General features: G+C 52.4%; 2 protein-coding genes across 10 annotated transcripts; both read right to left on the bottom strand.

The window, feature by feature from the left end:
• Positions 1-63: 63 nt before the first annotated feature.
• On the bottom strand, positions 64-9,455 carry LOC146755843 (uncharacterized). Of its 7 annotated transcripts, none has more exons than XR_014937872.1 (7): positions 8,195-9,455; positions 7,255-7,353; positions 6,176-6,338; positions 1,136-1,238; positions 986-1,049; positions 723-833; positions 64-625 (listed from the first exon to the last, which is right to left on the bottom strand). XR_014937872.1 is itself a non-coding variant. In XM_085525178.1 (7 exons), exons 4-7 carry the CDS (start codon positions 1,233-1,235, stop codon positions 589-591), a joined length of 312 nt encoding a protein of 103 aa, XP_085381304.1. In that variant the 5' UTR covers positions 1,236-1,238; positions 6,176-6,338; positions 7,255-7,353; positions 8,195-8,534; the 3' UTR covers positions 64-588. The 7 variants fall into 7 exon arrangements, 3 of the variants coding, with proteins under 3 accessions (XP_085381304.1, XP_085381306.1, XP_085381305.1); XR_014937873.1 differs by having other exon boundaries at positions 770-833; XM_085525178.1 differs by having other exon boundaries at positions 8,195-8,534.
• Positions 9,456-10,126: 671 nt separating this feature from the next.
• Positions 10,127-11,355, bottom strand: LOC146755842 (uncharacterized). 3 transcript variants are annotated; one of them, XM_085525181.1, is made up of 4 exons: positions 11,199-11,355; positions 11,049-11,112; positions 10,786-10,896; positions 10,127-10,688 (listed from the first exon to the last, which is right to left on the bottom strand). In XM_085525181.1, the coding sequence occupies exons 1-4, from the start codon at positions 11,296-11,298 to the stop codon at positions 10,652-10,654; spliced, it is 312 nt and encodes a 103-aa protein (XP_085381307.1). In that variant the 5' UTR covers positions 11,299-11,355; the 3' UTR covers positions 10,127-10,651. The 3 variants fall into 3 exon arrangements, 2 of the variants coding, with proteins under 2 accessions (XP_085381307.1, XP_085381308.1); XM_085525182.1 differs by having other exon boundaries at positions 10,833-10,896; XR_014937875.1 differs by lacking the exon at positions 10,786-10,896 and having other exon boundaries at positions 11,199-11,336.
• Positions 11,356-13,789: the final 2,434 nt, after the last annotated feature.

The raw sequence follows: 13,789 nt of genomic DNA, 5'->3' as shown, positions 1-13,789 counted from the left end.
CCCTGCGATTGCCAGCCCGAGCGAGGGACGTTCTGACCAGCTACTGAAAGAGGCAGCACCAGGTTTAGAAAGTTCGCTTCAATTTTATTGCGTACAAGAAGATTTGGCTTCTATTTATTGCCCCGCCCACACCCCAAAATGAAACCCCAGTGCCCAGGATTGCCGCTTAGCAATCAGTCACTCAGCCTCCAGTCAGACCCAAGGAGAAGCCAAACCCCGGGGCTACGTCACCTCCTCCCTCTCCAGTCCCAGCCAGCCCTATTTCAACCTAACCCTACACCAGGCCTGGACCTCAAGAGACACACCCTGAAGGAACGCAGCGTCTCCAGCTCTTGCCATACACCAAGTCCTGCCTATGTGAAGCCCTCATTGCTTCTAACGCAGCACAAGTCCTTCCTGTCCAGTTCACTTCCATCATCTCCACCGTCCATGACAGGGAAAGCACGGCTGTGCCAGTAAACTGGGCTGTTGAGTCAGCAGCTCTTGGTGCCACCTCCGAGGAAGCGTTGCAGGTGGTTCTGCTGTCCTTTGTAGCTTCTTGCTCAAGCCCTCATCGTTGCTTTCTGCTTTCCTTCTCGGCTTTCTTCCTCAGCTGAGTAGCGCTTGCCTTGCCTCGGCAAGCTTGCTGCAAGAGGGAAAAAAGAGGCACTATTTCACTCACGCACGCTGCCAGCACAGTCTGACTTAGAGAGCTGCTCGCAAGATATCCCTGGGCTACAAACCCAAGAACAAGGAAGGACACAAAAGTCACATCTGCATTGTCTGTTACCGCATGCCAAGGAAGAGTCCTCACACTCGAGCACTGCCCCACTTGCAGCTGAGGGGAGGAGGAGCTGGAAAGGACAGGTGGACAGAAAAGAAGGGAAAAGCTGAAGAGGCGAGAATCAACTTCTCCCCGAGGCAGATCACACCTTTGTGGCCACTCTTTTAGGAATGCTCACCATTCCTAATCCTAGCGTTAGCAAGATGAAAATTCACCACCTACCTTTCCACGCTCCTCGTGTACGCACTGAGGGCCGTGCCGTGGCTGTGCTGCACAACACCAGCGACTGAAAGAAAGCACGCAGAGAGCGGATCTGTTGCAGACAGTGCCAGGAGCTGTGCTTGAACAACGCTTTCGGTAAGGCACTCCTACCTTGCAATGGCCACACTTTGGGAGCTCTGGGACACAGCCACGTGTTGCTCTCCTGAGTCCCAGCTCCATTTCTCAGCCCACTCACGCTCTGCTCCTCCATGTTCTGCAAAGGAAAAGTCCCAAGAGGGAAATTCAGTTCATCGCAGATGTCATCAAACTGTCAGGGCAGTCGCACTCATTGCTCGGGGTGAGCAACCAGCTGCATGCTTACCCAAGGAGCAGCGGTTACTTTTACTTGAGTGTAACAGCCAATGCCTGACTGCAAGTACGAACACTAACCTATGCCTAACTCTAAAATAACAACAGAAACCTATACCTAACTCTAAAATAACAACAAAAACCTATACCTAACTCTAAAATAACAACAAAAACCTATACCTAACCCTAAAGAACAAACAGGAACCTATGCCTAACTCTAAAAAACGAACAGGAACCTATCCCTAACACTAAAACTAAACTGAACACTAACACTAACACTAACTTAACACTACCATCAACAAAAAAGAACATAACAAACACCTAACCTAACAGGGGGAAGATGGAACTGGGGGCCCACAGAACCAGAGGAGCAACAAGGTGGAGGAGCAGAAGATGTTAAATAATGCCACCCAGCTAATGCTGGGGGCAGGGGCCGCGCAGCAGGAAAGGAGCCGAGTGCCTGGACCAGCGATGGTGAAGCTGTGACCATGCCAACGCGGGGCCTGGCACGGTGGTGTGGTGCCAGGCCAGCTATGCCGCGGGCGGATCCACGTCCATGGGCTCCTCTGGAGGGGGATCCACCTCCATCGGTTCCTCCGGAGGGGGATCCACCTCCATCGGTTCCTCCGGAGGGGGATCCACCTCCATCGGTTCCTCCGGAGGGGGATCCACCTCCATAGGCTCCACATGGGTGGTGGTCACAGGGCTGGTCCAGGCATGATGGATAATGGCTCTCTTACCCCTCCTCTGCCTGATGGTCATGGCGGGCCCCCTCCTCCTTCTGACTCCTAGGGCCCCCAGCTCCATCCTCCCACCAGAAACTTCAACCCTCGCCCTCTTTGCAGCAGGCATGGCTGTTAACTGCCACAACTGTCAGAGGCATGCGGCAACGGTGACCATGGTGACATGGAGAGGGTTCTAAAATGGCGGCCGCACTGCTGGCACTGGAGTTCCACATAGGATGAGGAGGGGGCTGGAGGGCAGGGCATGGTACGGGAGCTACAAGGTGCTCCCTGTGCCCAGCGGGCAGCCCTTCTCTCTGGCCAGCAAGAGGGCACAGACGAGCCGGCCCCAAGTAAAGGGCCCTCGGCCTCCTTCACCCTCCTTCACCCTCCCCCTTCTTCCACAAGGGAATCTTTTTGGGCTGCCATACTGTTGTGGTTTTGTATTTTTTTCTATTGGTATTTCACATCATAACATCATCTGGAGATCATAGATTGATCAGTCAATCATATTGATCTAGATAAGTCCGTGACACAGACGCAGCACGCAGCAGCTCCTGATGGGGCTCCTGAGCTGAGCACCAACAACGGCAGGCTCCAAAGGGGACCTGACTACGCCTGCCTCCTGGGACACACAAGCTCTGCTTTCCATAGTCGCACCCAGCGCCTCTCCTTGTGCGGCACCTCGGCGGATTCAACCCTTACCTACAATTAAGACCTCTGACTGAATTGGAATTCCAGTCACTCTGATTACACCCCACATCCCTGCTGCAGGCCCTCCCACATGCCCACGTGCTGCACCCAGCCACACCGGCTGCCACAGCCCCGCAGCCAGGCGGGGGTTGGTGCTTCATGATCCTTGAGGTCCCTTCCAACCCGGGTCATTCTGTGATTCTGTGATCGGGTTGAAGGGGCTGGCACTGCCCTGAAGGTGAGCGAGAGAAGTTGGCAAAGGAAGGGTGAGTGGCGGGATCCGAGGAGGGCGTTTTGTGTTTGTGTGCGTGTCTGTTGTTTGCCTGATGTGTTTGTGTGCGTTGTTGTTTCAGGTGTCTGAGTGAGGACTCCCTGTGGGAACTGGCAGCAAGCAAAGGAATGGATCGACGGGCCTGGCCGCCGTGTTGGACTGCGGCTGTGGAGCCAACGAAGGTGTGTCCAGTGTCCTTCCTTACATCATTGACTATGTATGAGGTGTACCTATATCTGTGTAACCATTTTACAAGTCAGGGTGCAGGTTTTTGGTGGGGTCCTGACAGTTCCTCAGCTAGAACCCTCTTACCCCTTTGAGACAGGCCGCTTCCGTCTGTAGCTGTCATGCCAGGAGCCAAATAAATTGCCCCATGGTGAAAAACACCAAGACTCCTATGTCTGCACCGACTCTTTAACCATTTGTTTAAGAGGTGGGTTTTTAGGTCCAACTCAGTATCCCTCCCTGCCACTGAAAGTACAGATGCAATAACCACCCGCACACCTGTTCCTTCGATTACCCGCCCCAGTCCCCTGAAATCATCTTTGATAGCCTTCAGGCTTTTTTTACTAACTTCTTCACTGCCAGCCTGAACTATCAGCAGGGGATAGTAGACAGAAGGGCAGATCAGACTGGGAAGTCTCCCAGCAATGTCCCTGACCCGTGCCCAGGGGAGGGAGCACACCTCCCTGCGGGTAGGGTCGGGCCAGCATATAGGGCCTTCCATTCCTCGCCAGTAGGGTTGTGCGCCCATGATGGCAGTAATGAACAAACTGCTGCATCACAAAGATCTTGGCCTGATTAGAAATCTTTGAGTAATGCTGTTACAGCAGACAGAATGTGCTAAGCGCAAGTAGTCTCCTGCACTTCACATCCTTGCTACTTTGTTCTGGGTGTTGTCACTGAGCAGCGTCTAACACAAATTCTGCCCCGGTCAGCTGGCTGCCTGAGCTTGAGCCCTGATGGCAACACTGTGTGCTTACCCAGGAGCAGCGGTTACTTTTACTTGAGTGTAGCAGCCAATGCCTGACTGTAAGTACGAACACTAACCTATGCCTAACTCTAAAATAACAACAGAAACCTATACCTAACCCTAAAGAACAAACAGGAACCTATGCCTAACTCTAAAGAACAAACAGGAACCTATCCCTAACGCTAAAACTAAACTGAACACTAACACTAACCTAACACAACCATCAAAACAAAGAACAGAGCAAACACCTAACTACAACAGGGGGAAGAAGGAACTGGGGGCCCACAGAACCGGAGGAGCAACGAGGTGGAGGAGAAGAAGATGTTAAATAATGCCACCCAGCTCATGCTGGGGGCAGGGGCCACGCAGCAGGAAAGGAGCCGAGTGCCTGGACCAGCGATGGTGAAGCTGTGACCATGCCAACGGTCATGACCATGACCACGGTGGTGTGGTGCCAGGCCAGCTATGCCGCGGGCGGATCCACGTCCATGGGCTCCTCTGGAGGGGGATCCACCTCCATCGGTTCCTCCGGAGGGGGATCCACCTCCATCGGCTCCACATGGGTGGTGGTCACAGGGCTGGTCCAGGCATGATGGAAACGGGCTCCTTTCCCCCTCCTCCATTTGATGGTTATGGCGGGCACCCTCCTCCTCTTCGGTTCTGGGGCCCCCAGCTCCTTCTCCCACTTAAATCCTTACTACATTCCTCTCGCCCTCGCTTCGTGCTGGACATGGCTGCTACCTGCCCAGCACTCTCAGAGGTGAGTGAGTCGGGTGGAGCCGCAGCAACCAAGGTGACAGCTGTGACATGGGGAAGATTCCAAAATGGCACCTGTGCTGCTGGGAGTGGTGTTCCGCATAGGATGAGGAGGGGGCTGGAGGGCAGGGCACGGCACGGGAGCTACAAGGCACTCCCTGTGTCCAGCGGGCAGCCCTTCTCTCCAGCCAGCAAGAGGGCACAGAGAGCTGGCCCCGAGAAAAGGGCCCTCGGCCTCCTTCACCCTCCCCCTCCTTTCATAAGGGAATCCCCACTTTGGGCTGGGCACCCACATGGAATCATTGAAACTACAACCTACTACTTTGCTTCTACAGCAAGACTATTGTACTGAAATACTACTGTACTTAAAAGCACCTGCAATCACACTACACTCGTTTTTAATATTAAACTCTCAAACTTTCATAGCAAATAATAACATCCGCTCACAAAGAAAATGTGGAGAGGCCACAAAAGAGAAATACCACTCATGAAAACATTTGTATTTAGACATTCAAACTAACAACGTACTTTGTCTTTACCTAACCGTACCATTCTGTGCTAGAAATACGATGTTTTGCTGTAGAGTATAACTTGGAGAACCCAAAAGCAGCTAAAACCTGCTCCACTCAGTAATTTGACCATCCGCTGATATTTGGTTCTTTGCTCCCTTGCTTTCTAGTTGCTCACTCTTTAGACACACGCAAATCACATTGTCAAGGACTACAAAAACACTGTTAGCCAAAAAATTTATGCTGGCAGAATCTTAACGTTAGAAACGTGTAAATTGGTTGCAAAGAAGAAAGTGAAGACCAACACAGTAACCAAATACTAACTGATACATAAGGCTTCTCTCACACATCCTGAAAACAGAACCGCCAGCCTTAATGAACTTTGCTCTTCAGACACTGACTGAAATGCAAGTATTACCTTGTCATGGTTTAATAATTTTGTAATTTTGCTATCAGTATTCCACATCATAACATCATATAAAGCATGAATAGTTTTACTGAATCTGCAACTTACAGAAGAAGACTACATCTCCCAGAGAACAACACGAGGTCACGGGACCTGGACACTATATTAACTCTGTCGCAGACTAGACTGACGTCTTTCGAGTTCTGGCGTTCAGGGGAGTGTGTGGGAGCCTTCACCGTTTCGCCTAGATTTACAGTAGGCCTCTCGGTTTCGGGACTCATTCTCTCTCCCTATTTTGCTTGATTCGTTAGCTCAATTTTCAATTATATTGTATTATACTGTGTTATCCTGTATTTCGATATAGTAATTTAGTAAATAAGTGTGCCTCCTTAGATTGTTGCTGCTGTTTTCTTTTCCTAATTAACTTTTTTTCCTTTCGGCCTAGGGCCCCTGCTGGGCCCACAGTCCCTGTCACGGACGCAGGTGGATTTTTAGTTTAAACCGTGACATACCTGTAGCAGCCTGGATCTGGCAATAGTCAAAGAATCCTTTACGTCCAGCTCCTTAGCATCAAAAGACCACAGATACTGCTGGGGCAGAATTTCATTGAAGCCTTCAAAAGAAGCTTGTGTCTGTTCCTCAGTGCCTCGGGAAAGTCTCCATTCTGCTACCAGCCTGGAAAAGACACAGAAGGATCATTTAAAACAGGCTACGCTAACCCAAGTTCATCTTTGTTAGTTTGTTTTGAAATGAACCGTAAGCTGTGTTAAGAAAAATGATGGAAAGTGCTGGGGATAGAGCACTGTGTAACTGTATTCTAATTGTATTCCCAACCTTCACCCTGCGCAAACAATTTTAAGTTAAAACCCTATGTTTCCAACCACTCAACTGCAGAAAGCATTTTAGGCTCCAGCAGAAGGCAGCATCTACTCACTGATGATATTAATGAGAGCACAGGAGTCCCTTGCTGTTCGGAGGAAGAAAAAAATGCAGAGCTGTGTTCATCTAATATGTTCCATATTTGTTTCTGTCAATCACGAAACTTTGCTCTGTGGTAGAAACTCCACTCTCCATTAAGAAAAGGGAGAAAAGCAGGCAGGAGACCCAAAGAACCTGAACCCAGGGAGAAGCAGATATTATGCTGAATTCAAGCCTAACCTGTCAGGAGAACTGGAATCGAAAGGAGAGAACGCAACACAGGACACAGAGTGTGACAAAAGAACATTGCTTAAGCTGCAATCTGAGCTCTGCCCGGCTTCCTCAAAAGCAGAAGAGAACGGTCTTCTGCAGGTACTCCCTCCTCTCCATCCCAGTGAGTATTTGGCACAACTGCCAATGCCAATACGTTCCTTCTGCAAATGTCACCGTTTCTGTGAAACCTTTCCAGATGACTCGTGACTAAAGCAATTTCTACTCCCTCATTCCTCAAAACCTTCCCACACAAAAGCCTTCACAGATCAGATGGTAAGAAAGAGGGAATTCTACGGCCACAGCAATAAAGCGCGCAGAAAGCCCATCTGTTGCAGACAGAGGAGTGAGCCGTGCTTAACCAACACTGCTTCAGCGCACGCTTACAGTAAGGCACACCTACCTTGCGCTGGCCACGCACGAAGCTCGTGACGCAGCTCCAGGCGGCTCTCCTGGGGCCCAGCTTCATTTCACGGCCACTCACGCTCTGCTGCTGGACATTCTGCAACGGAAAAGCCACCGGATGCAAATCCCATCCCTCGCAGATGGCATCAGACCTCCGCTCTCATGGCAGTCACCACCGCCCTGCCCTGGGCAGCGCTTCCACTGCCCTTGCTCCTGCCACAAGACACCAACGTCTGCTTCTAACGCGGCTCCACCATGGGATCCTGTATGCAACAGAAAAACACACGGAGGCTGCCAGCCACTGCAACACGCGCGCTGTGAAACCCCTGGCACTGCTGAGTCCCAAGAGCAGAGGAGAGAAGCGTTTGCCTGCCATGGACGGGCTGCGGCGGGATTGAATCCTGCCTTCGAATCGGGACACCCCCAGGGAGAGCCTCCCTGGGGACCCAAAGACTGAAATGGAGGCAAGGTAACACTTTGCTATAGAAAGGGAAAGGGGAACTTCACAGAATCCGAGACAAAGGGTAACTGCAGATAGTTTACATTTAAAAGTGCAGGGATAGGGGGAATTACAGACACTTAGTCAAAATAAAACCAGAGAAGAGGGCAATAAAGATAAGAAGAAATTGTCCGGAGACCTCTGACAAGAAGAAGGATTAGATACCCCGGGGCAAGATGATGCTGACATGGGAGAACGATACCAGCAGATAACACCAAGAAGAAAACAGAAGAAGAATTTCACCCCAAAACAACGGCAAGGGTCGCGGGGAACGGGGTCCTAGGGAATGTAATGAATATGTAATCAAACTGAGGAGGAGACTATTGATTACGTATTAGCTTAACCTATATCTGTAACACACTTTTCTCCTTACGGTGTGCAAGTTTGGTGGAGCTCTCCCGCTTGCACCCGGCGCTGCGCAACGCTGGAATAAACATACCTGCTTTAGAACCCATCTTTGGATTATAGAGTTTGATTCCGCAAGTCATCTTCCTGCCGCACAGCCCAGCACGGCCGGAGCCGCACCACACGATCCGGGCCGGGGCCGGCTCAGGCTCTGCCTCCAGGCTTTTGGGGCCGGCCGGGTGACTCCGCAGCACAGCGAGACCGTGGAGCCGCCCGGGAGCCGCCTCTGGGTGCCGGCAGCGCCGCGAGCTCCTCCCCCGACAGCCCCTCCGTGCCCCCGCCCCGAGGCCCGACCCCGTTCGCAGCACAGAGCCCGCTCCTCCCGGCCCCGCTCATGGCCGCCATGCCGCCATGGCCCGGAAGTGCTCTCCGCCGCCTGCAGGAAGCACTTCCTGTCACTGGCACTGGCACTGTCACGTGGCTCAGGCCGGGCTGGGGCCTGTTGGGGGGGGGCGGCTGCCGGAAAAGGACCCAAAATTCACGTCTCATTTCGTGTCTTTCCTCTCGCTTTCCTTCCTTTACCTTCCCCTTCCCTTCCTTCCTTCCTCGCCCTCGTCCCCTTCCCTTCACCACCTCCCTGTGTCCATTCCAGTGCCTGGCCACCCTTTCTGAGCAGTAATACCTCGTAGTGTCCAGCCTGAATCTCCCCTGTCGCAGCTTGAAGCCATTCCCTCTGGTCCTATCATTAATGACACGAGAGAAGAGGCCGAGCCCCAGCTCACTACAGCCTCCCTTCAGGAAGTTAGAGAGAGCAATGAGGTCTCCCCTGAGCCTCCTCTTCTCCAGGCTGAACAATCCCAGCTCCCTCAGCCGCTCCTCATACGGCCTGTGCTCCAGACCCCTCACCAGCTTTGTTGCCCTCCTCTGAACGCGTTCCAGGGCCTCGATGTCTTTCTTGCACTGAGGGGCCCAAAACTGAACACAGCACTCGAGCTGCGGCCTCATCAGTGCTGAGAACAGGGGGACAATCACCTCTCTGCTCCTGCTGGCAACACTGTTTCCCATGCAGGCCAGGATGCCCTCGGCCTTCTTATTATACAGCAAAGGAATCCCCTGAAAAGGAAACCACAATATCTGGCAACATGAAACAAAGTTCTGATTCGTAAAAGACTGGCAGCAAGGCCTGAATCTCTTGTGTCATCTGCTCTTGATGTATCACATTAGCACTAGGTGGAATGCAGAAGCTTCCTGAGACGTGATAATCAAAACCTAGTCCAATGCCTTTAAAAAAGCCTTTAAGAGATTACTCCTCCTTGTCTGTTTAAAATAAACTTAGGTAATACAAAAGGTTGGAAAATTTTTGGACAACTCCCCAGGGCCGGGCTTTGGAAGGCCGTATTGACGAGAGTCAATCAAGCTCCGGCTGCAGGCGTATATGTGTGTGCCAGTTCTTTAACACAGTAGAAATCACAACTTGCTGCATGATCAAAATTCTACATGTGCTACTCCTGAACCCCAATGACTTCCAACGGTGTTAAATTACCCCTTGATCTCTAAGCAGAACAAAACAACAAAATGCCACACCAATAGTGAATACATAAAAACAAACAACTCCTTGGGCCTCAAGGGGAGGCTGATGCACAGGCCACGGCTGCCAGCGTGCAGCTGGGCTTCCCAGGGCAAACAGCAACACACGGTGCATCCATCAGAAGCTGAAAGAGCCCTCAGGGAAGAGAGGCCAACTCAAGGGGCTGAGCACGGGACACCCTTCTTCCTGCCGGGCTGCTTCCCCTCCTCTGGTTTCTTTCTGTCAGTCCTCAGAGAGCAAGGAGATGCTCACAGCCTGTCACCAGCACTTACGGGTTGGCTGAAAGGCCACAGGTTGGGAAGACCAACAAGGAAACGGGGGAAAACCTGCACTGCACCATGTCAAGGGAGAGACGTGAAGCCGACCGCTTCATCGCCCTGCGATTGCCAGCCCGAGCGAGGGACGTTCTGACCAGCTACTGAAAGAGGCAGCACCAGGTTTAGAAAGTTCGCTTCAATTTTATTGCGTACAAGAAGATTTGGCTTCTATTTATTGCCCCGCCCACACCCCAAAATGAAACCCCAGTGCCCAGGATTGCCGCTTAGCAATCAGTCACTCAGCCTCCAGTCAGACCCAAGGAGAAGCCAAACCCCGGGGCTACGTCACCTCCTCCCTCTCCAGTCCCAGCCAGCCCTATTTCAACCTAACCCTACACCAGGCCTGGACCTCAAGAGACACACCCTGAAGGAACGCAGCGTCTCCAGCTCTTGCCATACACCAAGTCCTGCCTATGTGAAGCCCTCATTGCTTCTAACGCAGCACAAGTCCTTCCTGTCCAGTTCACTTCCATCATCTCCACCGTCCATGACAGGGAAAGCACGGCTGTGCCAGTAAACTGGGCTGTTGAGTCAGCAGCTCTTGGTGCCACCTCCGAGGAAGCGTTGCAGGTGGTTCTGCTGTCCTTTGTAGCTTCTTGCTCAAGCCCTCATCGTTGCTTTCTGCTTTCCTTCTCGGCTTTCTTCCTCAGCTGAGTAGCGCTTGCCTTGCCTCGGCAAGCTTGCTGCAAGAGGGAAAAAAGAGGCACTATTTCACTCACGCACGCTGCCAGCACAGTCTGACTTAGAGAGCTGCTCGCAAGATATCCCTGGGCTACAAACCCAAGAACAAGGAAGGACACAAAAGTCACATCTGCATTGTCTGTTACCGCATGCCAAGGAAGAGTCCTCACACTCGAGCACTGCCCCACTTGCAGCTGAGGGGAGGAGGAGCTGGAAAGGACAGGTGGACAGAAAAGAAGGGAAAAGCTGAAGAGGCGAGAATCAACTTCTCCCCGAGGCAGATCACACCTTTGTGGCCACTCTTTTAGGAATGCTCACCATTCCTAATCCTAGCGTTAGCAAGATGAAAATTCACCACCTACCTTTCCACGCTCCTCGTGTACGCACTGAGGGCCGTGCCGTGGCTGTGCTGCACAACACCAGCGACTGAAAGAAAGCACGCAGAGAGCGGATCTGTTGCAGACAGTGCCAGGAGCTGTGCTTGAACAACGCTTTCGGTAAGGCACTCCTACCTTGCAATGGCCACACTTTGGGAGCTCTGGGACACAGCCACGTGTTGCTCTCCTGAGTCCCAGCTCCATTTCTCAGCCCACTCACGCTCTGCTCCTCCATGTTCTGCAAAGGAAAAGTCCCAAGAGGGAAATTCAGTTCATCGCAGATGTCATCAAACTGTCAGGGCAGTCGCACTCATTGCTCGGGGTGAGCAACCAGCTGCATGCTTACCCAAGGAGCAGCGGTTACTTTTACTTGAGTGTAACAGCCAATGCCTGACTGCAAGTACGAACACTAACCTATGCCTAACTCTAAAATAACAACAGAAACCTATACCTAACTCTAAAATAACAACAAAAACCTATACCTAACTCTAAAATAACAACAAAAACCTATACCTAACCCTAAAGAACAAACAGGAACCTATGCCTAACTCTAAAAAACGAACAGGAACCTATCCCTAACACTAAAACTAAACTGAACACTAACACTAACACTAACTTAACACTACCATCAACAAAAAAGAACATAACAAACACCTAACCTAACAGGGGGAAGATGGAACTGGGGGCCCACAGAACCAGAGGAGCAACAAGGTGGAGGAGCAGAAGATGTTAAATAATGCCACCCAGCTAATGCTGGGGGCAGGGGCCGCGCAGCAGGAAAGGAGCCGAGTGCCTGGACCAGCGATGGTGAAGCTGTGACCATGCCAACGCGGGGCCTGGCACGGTGGTGTGGTGCCAGGCCAGCTATGCCGCGGGCAGATCCACGTCCATGGGCTCCTCTGGAGGGGGATCCACCTCCATCGGTTCCTCCGGAGGGGGATCCACCTCCATCGGTTCCTCCGGAGGGGGATCCACCTCCATCGGTTCCTCCGGAGGGGGATCCACCTCCATAGGCTCCACATGGGTGGTGGTCACAGGGCTGGTCCAGGCATGATGGATAATGGCTCTCTTACCCCTCCTCTGCCTGATGGTCATGGCGGGCCCCCTCCTCCTTCTGACTCCTAGGGCCCCCAGCTCCATCCTCCCACCAGAAACTTCAACCCTCGCCCTCTTTGCAGCAGGCATGGCTGTTAACTGCCACAACTGTCAGAGGCATGCGGCAACGGTGACCATGGTGACATGGAGAGGGTTCTAAAATGGCGGCCGCACTGCTGGCACTGGAGTTCCACATAGGATGAGGAGGGGGCTGGAGGGCAGGGCATGGTACGGGAGCTACAAGGTGCTCCCTGTGCCCAGCGGGCAGCCCTTCTCTCTGGCCAGCAAGAGGGCACAGACGAGCCGGCCCCAAGTAAAGGGCCCTCGGCCTCCTTCACCCTCCTTCACCCTCCCCCTTCTTCCACAAGGGAATCTTTTTGGGCTGCCATACTGTTGTGGTTTTGTATTTTTTTCTATTGGTATTTCACATCATAACATCATCTGGAGATCATAGATTGATCAGTCAATCATATTGATCTAGATAAGTCCGTGACACAGACGCAGCACGCAGCAGCTCCTGATGGGGCTCCTGAGCTGAGCACCAACAACGGCAGGCTCCAAAGGGGACCTGACTACGCCTGCCTCCTGGGACACACAAGCTCTGCTTTCCATAGTCGCACCCAGCGCCTCTCCTTGTGCGGCACCTCGGCGGATTCAACCCTTACCTACAATTAAGACCTCTGACTGAATTGGAATTCCAGTCACTCTGATTACACCCCACATCCCTGCTGCAGGCCCTCCCACATGCCCACGTGCTGCACCCAGCCACACCGGCTGCCACAGCCCCGCAGCCAGGCGGGGGTTGGTGCTTCATGATCCTTGAGGTCCCTTCCAACCCGGGTCATTCTGTGATTCTGTGATCGGGTTGAAGGGGCTGGCACTGCCCTGAAGGTGAGCGAGAGAAGTTGGCAAAGGAAGGGTGAGTGGCGGGATCCGAGGAGGGCGTTTTGTGTTTGTGTGCGTGTCTGTTGTTTGCCTGATGTGTTTGTGTGCGTTGTTGTTTCAGGTGTCTGAGTGAGGACTCCCTGTGGGAACTGGCAGCAAGCAAAGGAATGGATCGACGGGCCTGGGCGCCGTGTTGGACTGCGGCTGTGGAGCCAACGAAGGTGTGTCCAGTGTCCTTCCTTACATCATTGACTATGTATGAGGTGTACCTATATCTGTGTAACCATTTTACAAGTCAGGGTGCAGGTTTTTGGTGGGGTCCTGACAGTTCCTCAGCTAGAACCCTCTTACCCCTTTGAGACAGGCCGCTTCCGTCTGTAGCTGTCATGCCAGGAGCCAAATAAATTGCCCCATGGTGAAAAACACCAAGACTCCTATGTCTGCACCGACTCTTTAACCATTTGTTTAAGAGGTGGGTTTTTAGGTCCAACTCAGTATCCCTCCCTGCCACTGAAAGTACAGATGCAATAACCACCCGCACACCTGTTCCTTCGATTACCCGCCCCAGTCCCCTGAAATCATCTTTGATAGCCTTCAGGCTTTTTTTACTAACTTCTTCACTGCCAGCCTGAACTATCAGCAGGGGATAGTAGACAGAAGGGCAGATCAGACTGGGAAGTCTCCCAGCAATGTCCCTGACCCGTGCCCAGGGGAGGGAGCACACCTCCCTGCGGGTAGGGTCGGGC

The sequence above is a fragment of the Coturnix japonica genome, chromosome 29 (assembly GCF_054131305.1).
Source record: "Coturnix japonica strain WE chromosome 29, WE-NBRP24, whole genome shotgun sequence".
NCBI lineage: Eukaryota > Metazoa > Chordata > Aves > Galliformes > Phasianidae > Coturnix > Coturnix japonica.
The sequence above is the reverse complement of the archived record's forward strand: the minus strand, read 5'-3'. Positions and strand labels throughout refer to the sequence as shown.